At 53.6% G+C, this 15978-nt stretch overlaps 1 protein-coding gene across 3 annotated transcripts; it reads left to right on the plus strand.

Annotated features, from left to right (window-relative positions):
• The first annotated feature begins 89 nt into the window (after nt 1-89).
• Nucleotides 90-15518, plus strand: TBC1D13 (TBC1 domain family member 13). Of its 3 annotated transcripts, none has more exons than XM_022578536.3 (12): nt 90-230; nt 1362-1435; nt 3057-3097; nt 3698-3759; nt 3914-4013; nt 4880-4962; nt 6739-6898; nt 9798-10008; nt 10519-10682; nt 11616-11776; nt 11971-12028; nt 12937-15518. In XM_022578536.3, the coding sequence occupies exons 1-12, from the start codon at nt 208-210 to the stop codon at nt 13000-13002; spliced, it is 1203 nt and encodes a 400-aa protein (XP_022434244.1). In that variant the 5' UTR covers nt 90-207; the 3' UTR covers nt 13003-15518. The 3 variants fall into 3 exon arrangements, with proteins under 3 accessions (XP_022434244.1, XP_022434245.1, XP_022434246.1); XM_022578537.3 differs by having other exon boundaries at nt 102-230; nt 6742-6898; XM_022578538.2 differs by lacking the exon at nt 3057-3097 and having other exon boundaries at nt 192-230.
• The last annotated feature ends 460 nt before the right edge of the window (nt 15519-15978 follow it).

Genomic DNA, 15978 nt, shown 5'->3' on the forward strand with positions numbered 1-15978 from the left:
CCGGCGTTCTCTTGCCCCGCCCACCCCGCCGCGCCGCCAGACGGCAGAGCGGAGAAGGGGTGGCACGTGAACGGGGCGGGGCGGAGCAGAACGCGCGCGCCTGAGGCTGAGTTTCCGGTCGGAGGCCTTTGCCCAGCGCCCCGCGTCCCTGAGGGGCGGCGGCGCTGGCGGCGGCGGAGGCAGCGGGGGGATCCGGAAGTCAACACCATGTCGAGTCTGCACAAGAGCCGGTAAGGGGCCATTGGGGCAGACCAGCCAGGCCGCTCCTGGCCAGGTTGCCCCTTCTGACCTGCGGAGGGGGCGCGCGGATGCGGCCATGAACCGAGACACCCCCCGCCCTGCCCCTGGCAGAAGGTTTTGGGCGCCTACTTTCCAACCTCTTTGCTGTGGGCCTGAGGGGGGCACGGAGCGTGGACACCTCTCCTGCCCCTCGGTGTCGCCCCTTTTCTCTCTTTCTGCTTCCTCACCCTGGATCCCTTCCCCTGGTGTCTTCCTCTTCCAGGGCCTCGATGCCCGATCTCACCCCCACCTCCTGTCCTTTTTTCCCTTGTTAACCCTTTGCCCCAGTACCTTAGTCTATCCAGATGCTCCCCGTCCCACGTGTCCTTTTCTTACTAGAAATGCTAGAAAACCTGGATTCTCCAGTTTGTTCTCTCCTCAGGCCAAATCCTGCAGCGTTGGCTGATTTTGCTCACTCTTCAGTTTTCCTCCAGGACTTGTTTTTTTTTTAGTTTAATTTTATTTACTTTTTATACATCAGGTTCTTACTAGTTATCTGTTTTATATATTAGTGTATGTATGTCAATCCCAATCACCCAATTCATCCCCTTCCCCCCACTCCCCCCCCCCCCCCCCCCCCCCCGCCCCGTGGTACAGGACTTGTTTTTTAAACCTTTTGTCCTTGCCTGCGGGCAGGCCCAGAGGTCTTCTAATGGTTACACATTTGAGCTTGGAATGCTGATTGCACAGGTCCTCGTCGACAGATCAAATTACTCCTGATTCCTAGGGTTTTTTGAGTTCAGATAGCAGCAGTGTGTTGGGCCTGGCCAGCAGGAAGTGCCCTGTAAATGCCAGCTCACTAAATATTAGAATGTGTCTAATTTCATGGTGCTCATATGAGAACCTGTAGACAAGAATATCTCTACGTTTCTGGGCTTAGAGGAAAAAGTGACCTCTAGTTCTCCAAAGCTGCCTTTGGCCAGGTTTTGCTTGAGCTTTGCACATCTGTATGTCCCGAAGGGGAGGGAGGAACAGGTTGGAGACTGGCGGTGTAAGGGAGCTGTGGGCTTTAGGAGTGGTCGCTAAGCCTGTCATCTTGGGGTTTGGTTGTGCCTCATTTGCCTCCCCCTCCCTCCTTCTAGGATTGCAGATTTCCAGGATGTCCTGAAGGAGCCCACGATTGCCTTGGAAAAGCTTCAGGAACTCAGTTTTAGTGGTAAGAGGCAACTCTCCATTTTCAGGGTTTTCCTAGAGCAGCGTTGTGACTAAGATGGAGGGGAGGGTGCCCAAGGCCACACCTGGCCGGTTCTGGGGGCCAGCCTGCCTTTTGGGGCCATCTCCAGCTTCTGTGGAGCTGAACAACCAGTGACTACCCTGAGCTTGGAGGGGGTTCCTGGAGCAGTGGCGGCCACAATTAGCATGCCTGTAGGCCTTAGACAGGGTGCTTATGGGCCTATAAATGATGCTGATTGCTTCCTGAGAGTAACTGGAGGGCAGAGGGGAGACTTCGTGATCTGAGGTCAGGTCTTTCCTCATTCCTCAGCAAGCTTCCTGTCTTGTAGAATTTGGTTAGCTACAGAGTGGTTCCTGGTTCTATCCCTGGCTTAGAATCAAAGCCAACTCAGGCAACAGTGAACTTTGGTTAATGGTAAGATTCCAGCCTTGAGACACTCACTTTAAGGAGCTGAACCCCAGCAGCTTTTGACTTTGCCCTCCGTGGCCTGTTAACTTCGCAACACAGAGGCTTTTGCTTGTCTTTAAAAATACCCTAAGGTGTTCTGGGTAGCTTCTTGTGACTGCTCTGCCCTTGTAACTTTGTCAGCAAGTAATGCTTGAGTTGCCTCCTTCATCCCCATGCAGATTCTGAGGTGGGGGTATTAGCTCCTGTTCACGGTACTGGGGAGACAGTAGCAACAGCTGCTTTAGTGAGGTTCATGACAGTATTTCAGGAGAAGTTTGTCTTTCTGTTCAGGAGTGATATTTAGGCCCTGAAGATCTTTTTTTAAATTATTTTTTAAAATATCTTTATTGGAGTATAATTGCTTTACAGTGGTGTGTTAGTTTCTGCTTTATAACATGGCCCTGAAGATCTTGAGGGGTTTTGGCATCTGTGCTGAGCTGAAGAATCTGCCAGGCCCCAGGGGATGCAGCCTGCTGAGTTGGGCTCTAGAGTCAGACAGACCTGTGTGTGAGTCCTTGATTCCTCTAACTTTACAGATGAGTTTCTTTATCTGTAAGATGGGGACAATAATGCTGATCTTCCCTACTTACTAGGGCTATAATGAGGATTAAGTGAAACAATGTCCGTAAAGCCCAAAACACTTAGCATTCATAGCTTTGTTTATATTCCACAGATACTTATGGACTACCTGTTGTGGGCCATGCCCTGGGCTAGGTACTGGGACTGTAAGACAAATTTGGTCCTCGTCTTTCTGGGGCTTACCCAGTAGTAGGGGTTAAAGATGTTAAATAAATATATAAATTACATTATACGATCCCATTTGTGGTGGATGTTGTGAAGGAGAAGCAATGGAGTTATTATTGTTTATGTCAGGGGACCTGACTTTGTTTGGGAAGAGATGGTGGTTGGTAAAGGCTGCTCTGAGGAAGAAATATCAAGGGTGAGAAGGTGTTATCCTCAAAAGAACATTCCAGATGGGCCATGGAGAGAGAGTACACACAGGATTAGCATCTAGTCTAGTGATCTTTCTGGCAGAAAACCATCCTTGAAGAAGTACTTCTTGCCCACTCCATTCCCTGCCGACTGGCTCCGAGGTGGAGGACTGGGGGGTTCTGGGACTCTGCGGGGGCGTGACCTTTGCCTGCTATGTCCACAGGCATCCCCTGTGAGGGCGGACTGCGGTGCCTCTGCTGGAAGGTGGGTGTGCCTGGGTTGGAGCTTCTGCTCTGCTGAGAGTCCCTGGGTTCCTGCATGGGCTGCCCCCACCCCTGGCCCCTTCTTCCTGTTCTCTGTCTTTCCTTGCTTGTCCCAGGAAGCTCTTCTGGGAAGTTCTGTGTTTTCTGTTTCTCTTGGCGTCCCCTCCAGGATCCCCTTGGGGATGGAACACTTTGTAATGCCAGCGAAGCCCTCTGCTTCCTGGTCCAGACAGCTCAGTGGTAGTGATGCCTATTGGGACAAAAAAAGGCTGCGCTTCGCCTAAAGCCTTTCGCTGAGGTGGGAGCAGAACCCCGGTGTCCTGGTTTCCAACCCCTTTGAGCACAGAGTTTTATTATCGTTTGGAAGAGTCTGTGTGAGGAAATGCAGTAGAAAGGGCTGGTTCAGGATGAAGGTGGGGGAAGCCAGTGGGGAGAAAAGGGGAGGCTGCCCCCAGCCCATGCCTGTGTTCCTGGGTTTTATTTAGCCCATCTTGCTGTCTCCGGGGTTTATCAGACATTTTCTTTGAGGCCTCTCAGCCTCCATCTACTTCCAGGGTTGGGCTGGGGGGCTCGCCAGAGCTTTGCTCTTCTCTCTCTGCAGATTCTCTTGAACTACCTCCCCTTGGAGAGAGCGTCATGGACCTCCATCCTGGCCAAGCAGAGGTGAGACCCTGACAAAGGCGGGTGATGGGAGGCCCTTTGTATCAGACAGAGCAGGTGGTGTGAGCCCGGCCCACTTCCTATTGCTGCTGCTGTGCCCCGGGCTCCCTGGGTGAGACCTTTGGGGATCATCCCTCTCTCCTCTTCTCTCCTACAGGGAGCTGTATTCTCAGTTCCTGAGGGAAATGATCATCCAGCCTGGCATCGCCAAGGCCAACATGGGTGTATCCAGGGAGGATGTGACCTTTGAGGACCATGTGAGTAGGGGTCCGCAGTGGGGACCGAGGCTGCAGAGTGGGGAGAGGTGTGGGCTTTGGAATGGACTAGGTCCCTCATGCCAGAGGCCAGGTGCAGCTGCTCTTGGTCCCCTCTGGCCCTCCCAGTACCTCATTTCTGCATTTAGCTCCTCAGCCCCTGAAGGCTGTTGTCTCTCCCTGTTCTCCGCAGCTCTGGGCCCAGTCGGGACTGTAAGCAATGACTGGGATCACAGGAGCGTGTGTGTGCGGCGCTGAGCCAGGTCCTCCACGTGCATTGTCTCCTTTCCTCCTCAGTCCCCTTCCTCGAGGAAGGTTCTGTGATATTATAGTTGAAGGGAGTCAGAGCAGGGTCGGCGGGAGGATAAACTGCCTTTGTGTGGCCTGGAGGAAGCCTCGTTCCAGCCACAAATACCGAGCTCCTCCCTGGTGCTTTGCAGTCGGGAAGTGGAGATGGATTGGACCTAGGCCGATCCTCCAAGGACTGGAATTGGCAACTCAAAGTAGTAATGAGTTAGATTCAAAGAGACCTAATGATACAATATTCATTCATTCAGTAGGCAAGCGTTTAGTGAGCACCTGTTACATGCAGCATTCTAGAGCTACAGACAGGAAAGACAGAGTCCTTGCTGCGCAGGGAAGTACTCAGAGCGGACTACGGGGCTCGGCTGCCGGGTGTGGAGTGTGATCGTGCTTTGGGAGGCTGCACGAGGCCTGTGCTGCCCCCCAGCTAGCTCACAGGCTGTCTCAGCGACAGCTGCGTCTCTGCTGGGAATGCTGGTTCGGAGGCACTGCTCAGGCCCCCAGACTGGTATCTGTCCCTGGGCTTCTAGCCGGCCAAGGACAGAGCAGCTCATTTTCCCTGACAGCCACTCAACCCTAACCCCGACAGCCGATGGAACACGTACTTCAAGGACAACGAGGTGCTGCTGCAGATCGACAAAGATGTCCGGTGAGCAGGGCGCTGGGCGCTGGGAGCCGGCCCCTGGGGCTTCTGTGGGATTTCCAGTTCTTCTGCCCTGTCCCTTCCCAGCCCAGGCCCGCAGGGGCGTGTTTGAGGAACTGCTGGTGAGTTGTCCTGGTAGCTGAGTCCAGGCCCTAGTGATAGCAGGCCTGGGCTGGGGCTGGCGGTGCGGTGAGTGCCCTGAGTGCCCGGCTCTCCTCCCTCCCTGCCTTAGTTTCAGTTGTAGCCCTGGCGTCTGTGGATTCATCTCTTCCTTCCTTCAGCAAATATTGAGACCCCGCTACATGGCAGGCTCAACGGCAGGCTGGGCGTTGAACGCGGAATAGACAGACATGGCCCCTCTCCTTAAGGAACCTAAAAGCTGGCAGGGAGGACGGGAAGACGGATGTTCAACAAAACAGATGCTCCGTGTCACTAAAGTTTGTGGAGAATGCTCTGAAGGCAGAGTTCAGGGTGCTTCAGGGCACCCTGAGGTCGGGAAGCCTCGCCTGAGGCGGCAGCTGAGATGAGAGGAGCGGGCACCTTGGGGCAGGAGGGAGGGGAGGGGAGGGGAGGGCCCTGTGGTGCTGGGCAAGGAGCTGCTGTGGGAGGCCCTGCGAGCCTGCAGAGCTTGGCTGTCCGAGGAGCAGTGCGAAGGCCTGTGTGCCTGCGGCCACACTGGAGGCAAGCAGGGGTCGGACCATCGCTCCATCCCAGGGATGTGGGGCAGGCGCGCAAAGGTTTTAAGCACAGGAGCAACAGGGTCAGAAGTGTTTTTTTTAAACTGTGAGCTACGCTGTGTGCATGTGCATGCCGTTCCTCCTGGTGGAGAAGTGTGGAGACGCTGGCTGTGCTGTCGTGTTGGGTGGGCGAGTCTGGCGGCGGGTGACTCTCCCACAGGGCTGGGTGAGGAGCCGGCAGGCCTGTCTGCAGTGGACCCAGTGCTTAGAGCTTGGGTTCTGAGTCTGCCCGCCTGCTTTGAGTTCTGCCTTCACCGTTTGTGTTTCCAGCCCCTCGCCACCTGGGGCTGCTCCTCTCCTGTGCTCATTGTGCCCGCAGTGGGACCCCAACCCTGGGCGGCTCAGCCAGGGGGCAGAACAGGCTCTTGCCTCCTTCCTTCTCAGTCTGGAGCCTCTACTCACCAGGTGTTTAATAGCCCCATTTAAGTCAGGAACCACATCTTGAGCCCAGTTCTGGGGAAACAGGTTCTTACCCTGGTAGTGATCGTAGCACGTTGTTCAGTGTTTATAGAGGGCAAGTTTGCAATGTGCTCTGTATAAGATCTTTGGAAAATGTGCGTGTACTGCAGTACATATATTTTAAAAACTTGATCACGATCTAGAGCCTGTCTCCCAACTTGCTTTTTTCTCTTGCTCTGTCTTGAGCATCTCCTATGTCAGCTGTGTAACATCCTGTTGTATAATGTGTGACTTAACGGAACCTCTTTTACCATTTTAAGCCACAATGCAGTTAATACGTTTTTATATATGAGATATTGTTGACATGGAAAGACGTTTGTTTTAAGAGAAGAGTTAAGACCCTAAGGACACTTAAAAATACATATGCGTGTGTGTGTGTGTCTATTTGCAAATACACGTAAGATATATGGGTATGTATACATATACCGTGACTGTATTGCTTTTGAAATAAAATGTTATTAATTTAAAAACACGCACACACATACAAGAGGCTTTGGGGATGCTGGGGCATCTGGCAGCAGGGTGCTGGTGGGATGCCTAAAAATTCCACGCTGAGTAACAGTCCTCTCCTGTTCCGTCTTGACAGAAGGCTGTGCCCAGACATATCCTTCTTCCAGAGGGCCACCGAGTACCCCTGCCTCCTCATCCTGGATCCGCAGAATGAGTTCGAGACCCTTCGTAAGCGGGTGGAACAGACGACACTGAAATCCCAGACGGTGGCCCGGAACCGGAGCGGGGTCACAAATGTGAGAGGCAACCTGGCAGCCCCAGGGACGCCCCGTGATGGCCTTTTCCTTCCTGCTTCTCTTGGACTTGTGGCCACGGGCCATCAGACCCCTGACCGTCTGTCCCGAGAGTTACCCAAAGCAGCCTTGGTCCTGCCCGGTCCCCCTCCAGGCTCTCTGAAAGTCAGGCATCAAAGGCTGGTGTAATGGGTGTGGGGGAGGGCCCTGCTGTGCAGTGAAGGAGCCACACTACTGGTCTGTGGTGTAGACGGCGCTTGGAAAAGTAACTACCAGTGTGATGAGAAGGTGCGGTGGGAACAGTGATGGGGGGAGCCGACCTGGTCTGGGCATCAGGGAAGACTTCCCTGAGGAAGTGACATTTAAGCTGAGGCTCCAAGGATGAAGAGGAAAGAGACTTCCAGGTGGAGAGGATGGCATGTGTGGACGTCCTCAGGCCGGAGAGAGCTGGGTGTGTTCAAGGAAGGGAGTCCAGCATGAGGTGGGGCGGGGCAGGGGCGGGGGGGGGGGGTTCGGTGGGGAGGGCTGCTGGAGGATGCTGGAGAGATGAGTGGTGGTGAGGCCAGCGGGGCCTTTATCCTGAGGCCTGGGGACCCCTGCACCATTCTAAGAGCAGGGATGTGATTTAAGTCTGCCTTTATACAAGATTTGACTGGCGGGGGTAGGAATGGAGGTGGAGAGGCCGCCTGGGAGGCAGCTGAGGTGTCCAGGCAACAGGGGGTGGGGGTGGGGGCTGGGGGCTGGGCTGGAGTGGGGAGGGGTGTGAGAGACCTAGGAGAAAAGAATGGTAGGTCTTGTGCTGGCCGGGTGATGCCGAGTGTTTGAACCTCGGTCTTCTAGCAGGTTCCTGTGGTTCTGAGAAGCTGCTTGTAGCTAAACAAATATGTTGTCTTGTTCCTTAATTCACACCTACTGCTTTGGCACCTGGAGCTTTGACTTGTTCCTCACAATTTTTCGCTGTCTTCCAACAATGGAAAAATCCTCTGTAACCTCCAACAAGCTAAGCTCGTCTCCCCCAAGTGGAGTGACCGGTCAGGGCTTTGTGTTTCCAGGAGAGCAGCCGTTTTCCACCACAGGGGTGACGGGGCCGTTCTGGCTAATCCCCGGGTTCCACGTGCTCACGACAGCTGGGTGTGTCAGGAGGTGCCACGTGCTTGGCCAAGTGGCCCCGTGGCCGGGTTGGTGGCCCTGCTGCTTGGCTGCTGTTCTAGCTGCCTGGCAAGATGGGGACCCGGCTTCTGTCATGCATTTTACTACAGTAATTGGTGGCTGAGAACTGATTTTAGGTTTGGACCTGGTCCCGGTGATAGAGAACCGGACCGCAAGCTCCATCGCTAGACCTCTGGACCAGTGGCTGGGCAGTTTTGAGTTTAAGCGGACTGTTTGATCCTGGGCAACTAACACCAGACTCACCTTCCTGGGCCTCCGCCTCTTCTTCTGTAAACTGGGTGTAATCATTTCTGCCCTGTGTGGCTTTTGAATTGCCCAGAGGGTGAAATGAGGTCACGGCTGTGCAGATTCTTGGAAAGCAGTGGGCACTCTCTGAGGCCTGGGCCTCGGGTTCTAGAGTGAGCTGGTCTGGGCTCACTTTAGTGCGAGACGTCTGATGAGTGGCCTAACATTTCTGAGCCTCAGTTTCCTTATCTTGAAAATGATGTTGAGAGAGTATTCTAGGCCGTTCAGGGCATTAAACAGGAAGGCTTGTGGAGCTCTGTTCTGCAATAGAACACTCTGGGTAAACATTAGTGATGTGTGTGTCTGTGTGTGTGCACACGTACACGCATATGTATATGTGTATACATGTGTATATATAGTGGAAAAGGGAGTTTCCTGTTTTCAGGACCCTGGGCTTCCAGGACAGCTTCATACTCTGTCCCTGCATGGGTGTGCCTGTGGCTCTCATACAGTTAACCCCAGGCACCTGAACCTTTACGAAGCTCCCGGGGGATCCTGATGTTGGGGACCTCGGCTCTATTGCATGAGTTTTCAGCGGGGATCATCTCTTCATTCATCTCCCAACTTTTTCTTATGAAAATTTTGGAACATTCAGAAAAGTTGAAAGAAGAGTACAATGCACACCTATATACTTTCCACCTAAATTCAACAGTTGTTAACCTTTGGCCATGTTTGTGTGTGTGTCATATATAGACAGACGTCCTGACCCTTTGCCTCCAAGTACTTCAGCAGGCATCCCGTGAGAATAAGGACATCCTCCTTACCATTGTCTCATCTACGGAGATTAACCATAATCCATAACAAGACCTCACATCCAGTCCAGGATCGGGTGTCCTCTGTCGTACCAAGAATATTTTGGTTGTTTTAAATCCAGACCAGCACCTCTTCAGGGTTTATGCATTGCATTAGGATGTTATGTTTCTTTAGTCTCTTCATCTGGAGCATGCCTCCACTCCCCCTTCCTCAACATTTGACTTTTTTGAAGAGTCTTAACCAGTTGTCTGTTTTTGATATACTTTTATATTTTTTTAAAGTTTTTTTTAAATTGAAGTATAACTTACAATAAATGCACAAATCTTAGGTATACAACTAGATGGACTTTTTCTTATGTGTACACCCGTGTAACTGCCAACCAGATCAAGACACGGAACATTCCCATCATCCAGAAAGTTCCCTCATGCCCCTTCCTAGTCAGTACGCCTTCCCTCAGAGGTAAGCACCATCTGACCTGTATCACCATAAATTAGATTGCAGCCCAGCTGGCTTGTAGAGCGTCGCACATTCTGGGTTTGTCCGCTTGTTCCCGGTGGTGTTGGACGCGTTCCTCTGTGCCCTGGGTTGCCCATGAGATGGAAGTTAGGTTTCGGCTTGTGAGTGAACATATCCGGTGAGAACATACTGTCGGTAGTGCCACCCACCTTAACGGGCTGCTCCTCTTCTCCCCCAGATGAGTTCCCCGCACAAGAACGCGGCGCCCTCATCCGTGAACGAGTATCAGGTGCTGCCCAACGGCTGTGAGGCCCACTGGGAGGTGGTGGAGCGGATTCTGTTCATCTACGCCAAGCTCAACCCTGGCATCGCTTACGTGCAGGGCATGAATGAGATCGTGGGGCCCCTGTACTACACCTTTGCCACCGACCCCAACAGCGAGTGGAAGGGTAGATAAACAGGCTCCAGGCTAATGGGCTTTATTGTATCTAGCTGTGCAGCTCACTTCCCTCTTTTGGGCCTTCATTTTCTGTCGGATAAGCGGGTTGGCCTGGATCATCTCAGATCTTTTCTGGCTTGAACTTTCTAGAATGTTAAGATGTTTACTGACCTCTTGCTATCTGTAACTGAATTTCTGGTAGAGGAGGTGAGCTGTATATACAGGAAGCTGAACGATAGAAAGGATTTAAGTAAATCACAATTGGAGAAAATGTCAGCAGAAGAGTATGTAATCAGTCAATGAGCTGGTGCACAGCATTGTCAGGTGTGAGAAGGAAGAAGCGATGTCCTTAGTCGGGGGTGGAGAGTGGCCACGGACAGAGGAGGGGCGCAGCCTGGCCAAGGCGGGGCGACTTGGTGAGGCTCAGAGAGGAGGGGTGTCTCGCGTAGCTGAGCGGTGGGGTGGGACACGGGAGGGTGCCAGTTCTCTCACAGCTGCCCTCACCCTGCCCGTCTCCCAGAGCACGCTGAGGCGGACACCTTTTTCTGCTTCACCAACCTCATGGCTGAGATCCGGGACAACTTCATCAAGAGCCTTGACGACTCACAGTGTGGCATCACCTACAAGATGGAAAAGGTGTACTCCACCCTGAAGGATAAGGACATGGAGCTCTACCTGAAACTGGTGAGGACCCCCAGCACCACACGGGCCAGGGCAGACAGAAGGGGGCAGAGGACGGCAGGCTCCTGAGCATCCCAGGCCCAGGGTGAGGACTGGCTGGAGCCTGGGGCTTGGACGTGGCTGCTGCTGCCAGGGAGTGCTGAGCCGGGTGCCGAGGCGGGGCCGGGGGACCTGGGCAGCAGGTGGTGGGAGCCTAGCGGGCTGGGGGTGGGGGAGGTGGATGCAGTGCCCCGTGTGCCAGGCGCGGTGCGGGGCCTTTACTGTGTGCTGTTAGTCCTCTAAGAAAGGAAGTATGAACTTCATTTTTAAAAATTAGTGGAGTGGCATTCCATGTTTATTTCAGGAAACAGTTCAGTAAAAAGGATATTTACTTATAAACAAAACAAGTTTCATGAACAAGAAGATATATATATAAACATATCTTTTTAAGCAAATATGGAATCACATCTTGCTGTTTTGTAACATGCTTTTTCGGTCAATAGTATTTGCTGTGGCTGACCAGAGGGCTCGTCTCCATTGGGAATAATTGCCTTGCAGGGTTGCCGTATGGAGTAAATAAGTGAGATATTTACCATGTTAAGCACAAGGCCAGACACGTAATGAGTGCCCAATAATGGTTTCTCTGTCCATAAATCCAGAGTTATAATCTGTGTAGTGTATTTATTAATCTAAGGAGCTGATATAAAAGTTTGGGTATCTGGCTTCTCTCAAAAAACCATCAGACGATCTGACAGCATTGGCTGGCAGCAAGCGGGAGCTGCCCCTTGCACTGAGCGAGGCTCCCTAGGCAGCTCCGTGCCATCCCCGCCCCAGCGTGCCTGGCGCTTACGCCTGGCCTGCTGCTTATATGAATTCATGTCTAATAGGTTGCATGGTGTTCCGTGGCAAGCAGCCAACACGGATTCTTGCACCCACCCTGCACCTCTGTCTCCCCAGCAAGAGCAGAATATCAAGCCCCAGTTCTTCGCCTTCCGCTGGCTGACACTGCTGCTGTCCCAGGAGTTCTTGCTGCCTGATGTCATCCGGATCTGGGACTCCCTGTTTGCCGACAACAGCCGCTTTGATTTCCTCCTTCTGGTCTGCTGCGCCATGCTCATGTGAGTGTGGCCGCGAGCAGGGGGCGGGCAGGGCCTGCTCTTGAGAGGCTGGTGAGAGCTTCTGGGATTCTCAGGCGAGCATCAAACCAAACTTGCGGCGGGTGCGGTGGGGCGGCAGGAGCGGGAAGGGGCCCGGCGGGCCTGCACTCAGAGTGGCCCAGGGGCCCAGCACTTTTGTTGCTTGTTTTTCTTAGACTGATCCGTGAGCACTTGCTGGAAGGGGACTTTACGGTAAACATGCGGCTCCTGCAGGTAATGGAGTTTGGAGGGGCAGGCTCAGTCTTCAGCCATGAGACAGACACTTAGCAGGCGGCCGCCCCATGCCAGCTGCTGTGATAGGCTGCGTCAGGATCAGGAGAGGGTAGCAGGGCTTAAGAGTCCAGACCCCTGAGGCAGGTCTGTGTTTGGGTTAAATCTGGCTTTGCCACTGACCTTGAGTGTGGTGTGGCCTTGAGTGAATGACTTGGCTTCTCTGAACCAAGCTGGTTCAGAGAAGCCAAGTCATTCACTCAAGGCTGCGACTTATTACCCAGTATGTGGTAATAATGCCCGTTGGTAATCGTGCTCAGACCGGGGGAAGGAAAGCGTGGGCCTTAGTGGTTAAGAGCATGGGCTTGAGAGTCGGACGATTTTGGGTTCACATCTTTGTTCTCCCGTGCTAGTCATGTGACCTAAGCTAAGTGGCAGCCTCTCTAGGCCTTAATTTCTTTGCCAACGCCTGGCCTGAGGTTGGTTTTCAATAACTTCATTGACTAGATCTATAAAACGGGCAGATTCACAGTAAGCCCTCATTGGGCTGTTGAGGTGACCCAGTGAGCTAGTACATGGACAGTGTCCGGCCCTGTTCCAGGCTCATTGTCAGTGGAGGTCAGGGTTCGATGGCAGGAGTGGGGAGAGGTGAAGCAGGTGGTCCTTGTCCTAGGGAAGGGGCTGTGAGACCTTTTGGGTGGTGACTAGTTGGGTTGGTTAAGTTAACTGCTGCAGTGGGTGTAGTATAGCTCCATGCAAGGTTTGGGCAGACTGGACCTATCCTGTGCTCCCTATCCCTTAGGCCTGGGATCCAGCATGGTGACAGGTCTACTGGAGAGGGCTGGGGGTAGCAGAGGTGGTGAAGGGTGAGCTGAATTCTCAAGCATACTGTTGGCCTTTCCCCTGCCCAGGATTACCCCATCACAGACGTCTGCCAGATCCTACAGAAAGCCAAGGAACTCCAAGACTCCCAGTAGCCTGGCGGCAAGAGGCCCAGGTTTGGGAGAGAAGCCACCGCCGACCCCTGTGCCCTGGCTTCTGGGACGTGCAGGAGCCCGTGGGGTCCCAGCCAGCGGGGCCGCTGCAGGATCAGCCCGCTCCAGGCCTCTCACCCTGGTCGCTCCCACCGGGGGCCCGCTGGGCCCTGCTCTTCCCAACCACCGAGCCCTGGCTCCTCCCCCCACTCCACCCCTTCAACCCTGGACCCTTGGCCCAGGCTGCTGAGCAGGGCAGGAGCTTGTGAGGTGGTGTCCTGGGGCTGGGGCAGATGCGGGCCCTGCGGGCAGGCAGGGGCCCCTCCCTGCCTCTGCTCTGCTTCTCTCTTCCTGCTCTCCTGCTCTGTCTTCTGGGCGCTGGTCGGGGAGGTGCTTGGCAAATGAGCCAGAAACTACTTCTGGAGGTTGGTGCTTGGCCTCCTCCACAGGGAAGGTGACACCGTGAAGGAGCTAAGAGGCTGCCAGGCCCAGGTCTCACCCTCTGTCTCTTTCCCACAGAGTGTGTGTGTGTGTGTGTGTGTGTGTGTGTGTGTGTAGTTGTGGGTTGCTGTGTATGTCTTCTAATCCCCCTCGCGTGTGTGTGTTTTCATGTGTATGGAGGGAGGTGACTCCCTCTTGGTCTTTGCTTCTCCTTGTCTGTCTCTGCCTCCGTCTCCCTCTCTCCTTCCACCTCTTTCACTGAGGGTGTGTGGCTCTCACTCTGTCCGCCCCTCTCTCCGTTGCTCACTTTCTCCCCTCCCTTTGGGTTGCCTTATCCCCAGCCTCTCCCCCACCCTCCTCGCTATGCCCAAGAACCCTGGAGACAGAATGAAGAGTCTGGCTGAGCCAGGCTCCTGGAGGTCAGCCTTGACCTCCGCAGCCTGTTCCCATCCCCCAGGGCCCCCAGTCCTCAGCGCCTCACTCGAGGGCCCTGCACCCTTGCCCCACCGCAGGGTTCTTGGAAACCAGAGTTGCTGAGAATTAATAGCCCATGAAGCTTTGAGCCTCACCCGCCTGCCCAGGGAGGGAGTGGGGAGGAGAGGGAGAGCTGGGTCTTCCAGAGGTTCCCCCAAAGGTCCTTCTCTCCCAAAAGAAAAAGGACATTAAGGTTGGGATCCAGGTACTTCTAAGGTGTAGTCGTTCCCATGGCTTCCAGGTGCCGGCCCAGGGCAGGCGAGTCCCATAAAGGGCGGTGGGATCAAAGGGAGTCTCTCTGGGCCAGGCGTGGCCAAGCTCAAAGGCCTGGGTCCTGTCAGGGCCAGGAGAGCCATGTCTCCCTCAGGCAGGGGAGCTGAAGGAGGTGCAGGCCCTTCTCCGGTCACCTGCTGGGCTGCTCCCAGGATGTGGGGCCCATGCCTACTGAGTAGGAGCAGCCGGCTCCTCCCAGGCTGGGCTGTGGGACTAGTGGGCCTATTCTGACCAAGGCCCTCCCTCCTTTTGTGAGGAGGCAGCTGGTTTGCATCTGGAAGGCTGGGTAACGTAGCACGTAGCACGGGTCCTCTTCATCTCCCCAGACTGGCCAGCAGGGACCCTCAGGCCCCCCGGAAACTTCCTTAGCCTGACAGCCAGGACTTGTGGCTATGGGCCGGGGACAGCTTTCCCAAGGAGGCGCCTTTCCAGGCTGTCCATTGGATGCTTCTAGGACTCCATGCACTTGCCTTTTTCCTTCTCCTCTCCCAGCACAGTATTTGGGAGATTTTTACTATTTATTCAGACTCCTGGTTATTTATTGCAGATTGGCAAGTGCTTGATTTGGGGATGAAGGGTAGGGCTCGAATGGTGGAAACCAGCTGGAGTCATGGTCTTCCTGACCTTCCAAGGTCAGTCAACATCCTCTTCTGCTCCTGGTTTTCCAGCAGGTCCTGCCTGGGAGGGCCCTGAGCTCTGTAATAGAACTGGGTGTAAGGGAGACAAGAGAGTTGGTATCCTTGCCAGCCTGCAAGACACCGGCATGGGGTAGAAGCGCTGCTTCCCAGCAGCCTGGCTCACCCTCTTCCCAGAACTTGTCAGCTGGTGGTTCGGTCACAACTTGATCCCTTCACAGCCTGTCGCTTGGGCCACAGCCTGGGTCCCAGCAGACACTGCCCAGGACACCTGATGCATTGCCTCTTGCCTGTCCCTCTACCTTCCCTCCTGGGACCATACTAGAATCACTGCGTTTCATTTGCCTCAGTGGCAGACCTGGGTCCAGTGCCCTCTCCTTGACCTTGTGATGAAGGTCAAAAGAGCACAGGGACCACATCCAGGTTAGACTGAGCTCGCCAATGGGAGGAACTGCCCTTGGCAATTCTCCCTCCCCAGACTCTCAAGGGAGGTCCCCAGAGAGCTAGAGACCCCGAGGCTTCCTGCTTGGGAAGCTGCCCCCAGGACTTTGGACGCTTAGAGAATGGGCTGTATGAATTCAGCCTGTCTCATTCCAAGGGTCAGAATGTTAGTCTGCTTTTGTTTTTTCATCTGTTTCGTTCTTTGAATCAGTGCTGTTGATGACAAGTTGTCTTTAATAAATCATGTGTTCTTTGCAGTGGGCATTGGTTCTGTGAGGGGCTGAAACCTTCAAGACCTCTGAGCAGGAAAAATGTTTGAGCAAAGATGGAGTCAGGAAGCTCTTAGAATGGTCAAAGGAAAAGGTTAGGAAATTGTTGGAAGAGCCTATTCAACTCTTTTAACAACTGCAATTTGCAGTTGTAGGGAGGAGAGAGTGTGCACTGGGGCAGAAGGTATTACATTATGATTTCATAGCAAGTTATTTTTTAGATTGAGAAAATTTTGAAATTCAACAAGTCGTTCACAGCCCACAATCTGGAGAAAATCACCGATAACATGTTGGTCTTCTCTTCGTTGATGCAATTACTATTATATAATTGTCATTTTCTTGATACGGAGTTTTGTGTATTGTCTCTCCCTTCACGTTAGGTGGTGAGCAAGTTGCTGTATGATTTTAAAATATTTTTATGGTCTAGATACTATTCTAATGTGCTA

Source organism: Delphinapterus leucas, chromosome 6, assembly GCF_059928025.1.
Source record: "Delphinapterus leucas isolate spDelLeu-1000000601 "Yukka" chromosome 6, BTC_Dleu_Yukka2, whole genome shotgun sequence".
NCBI lineage: Eukaryota > Metazoa > Chordata > Mammalia > Artiodactyla > Monodontidae > Delphinapterus > Delphinapterus leucas.

What these genes read in the sequence shown, in the direction of transcription:
- TBC1D13 (XM_022578536.3), top strand. Translation starts at nt 208, where the DNA reads ATGTCGAGTCTGCACAAGAGCCG. An exon ending in TCAGGAACTCAGTTTTAGTG is followed by an intron (nt 1,436 to 3,056) that starts GTAAGAGGCAAC and finishes CTATGTCCACAG; the next exon opens with GCATCCCCTGTGAGGGCGGA. An exon ending in GTCTGCTGCGCCATGCTCAT is followed by an intron (nt 11,777 to 11,970) that starts GTGAGTGTGGCC and finishes TGTTTTTCTTAG; the next exon opens with ACTGATCCGTGAGCACTTGC.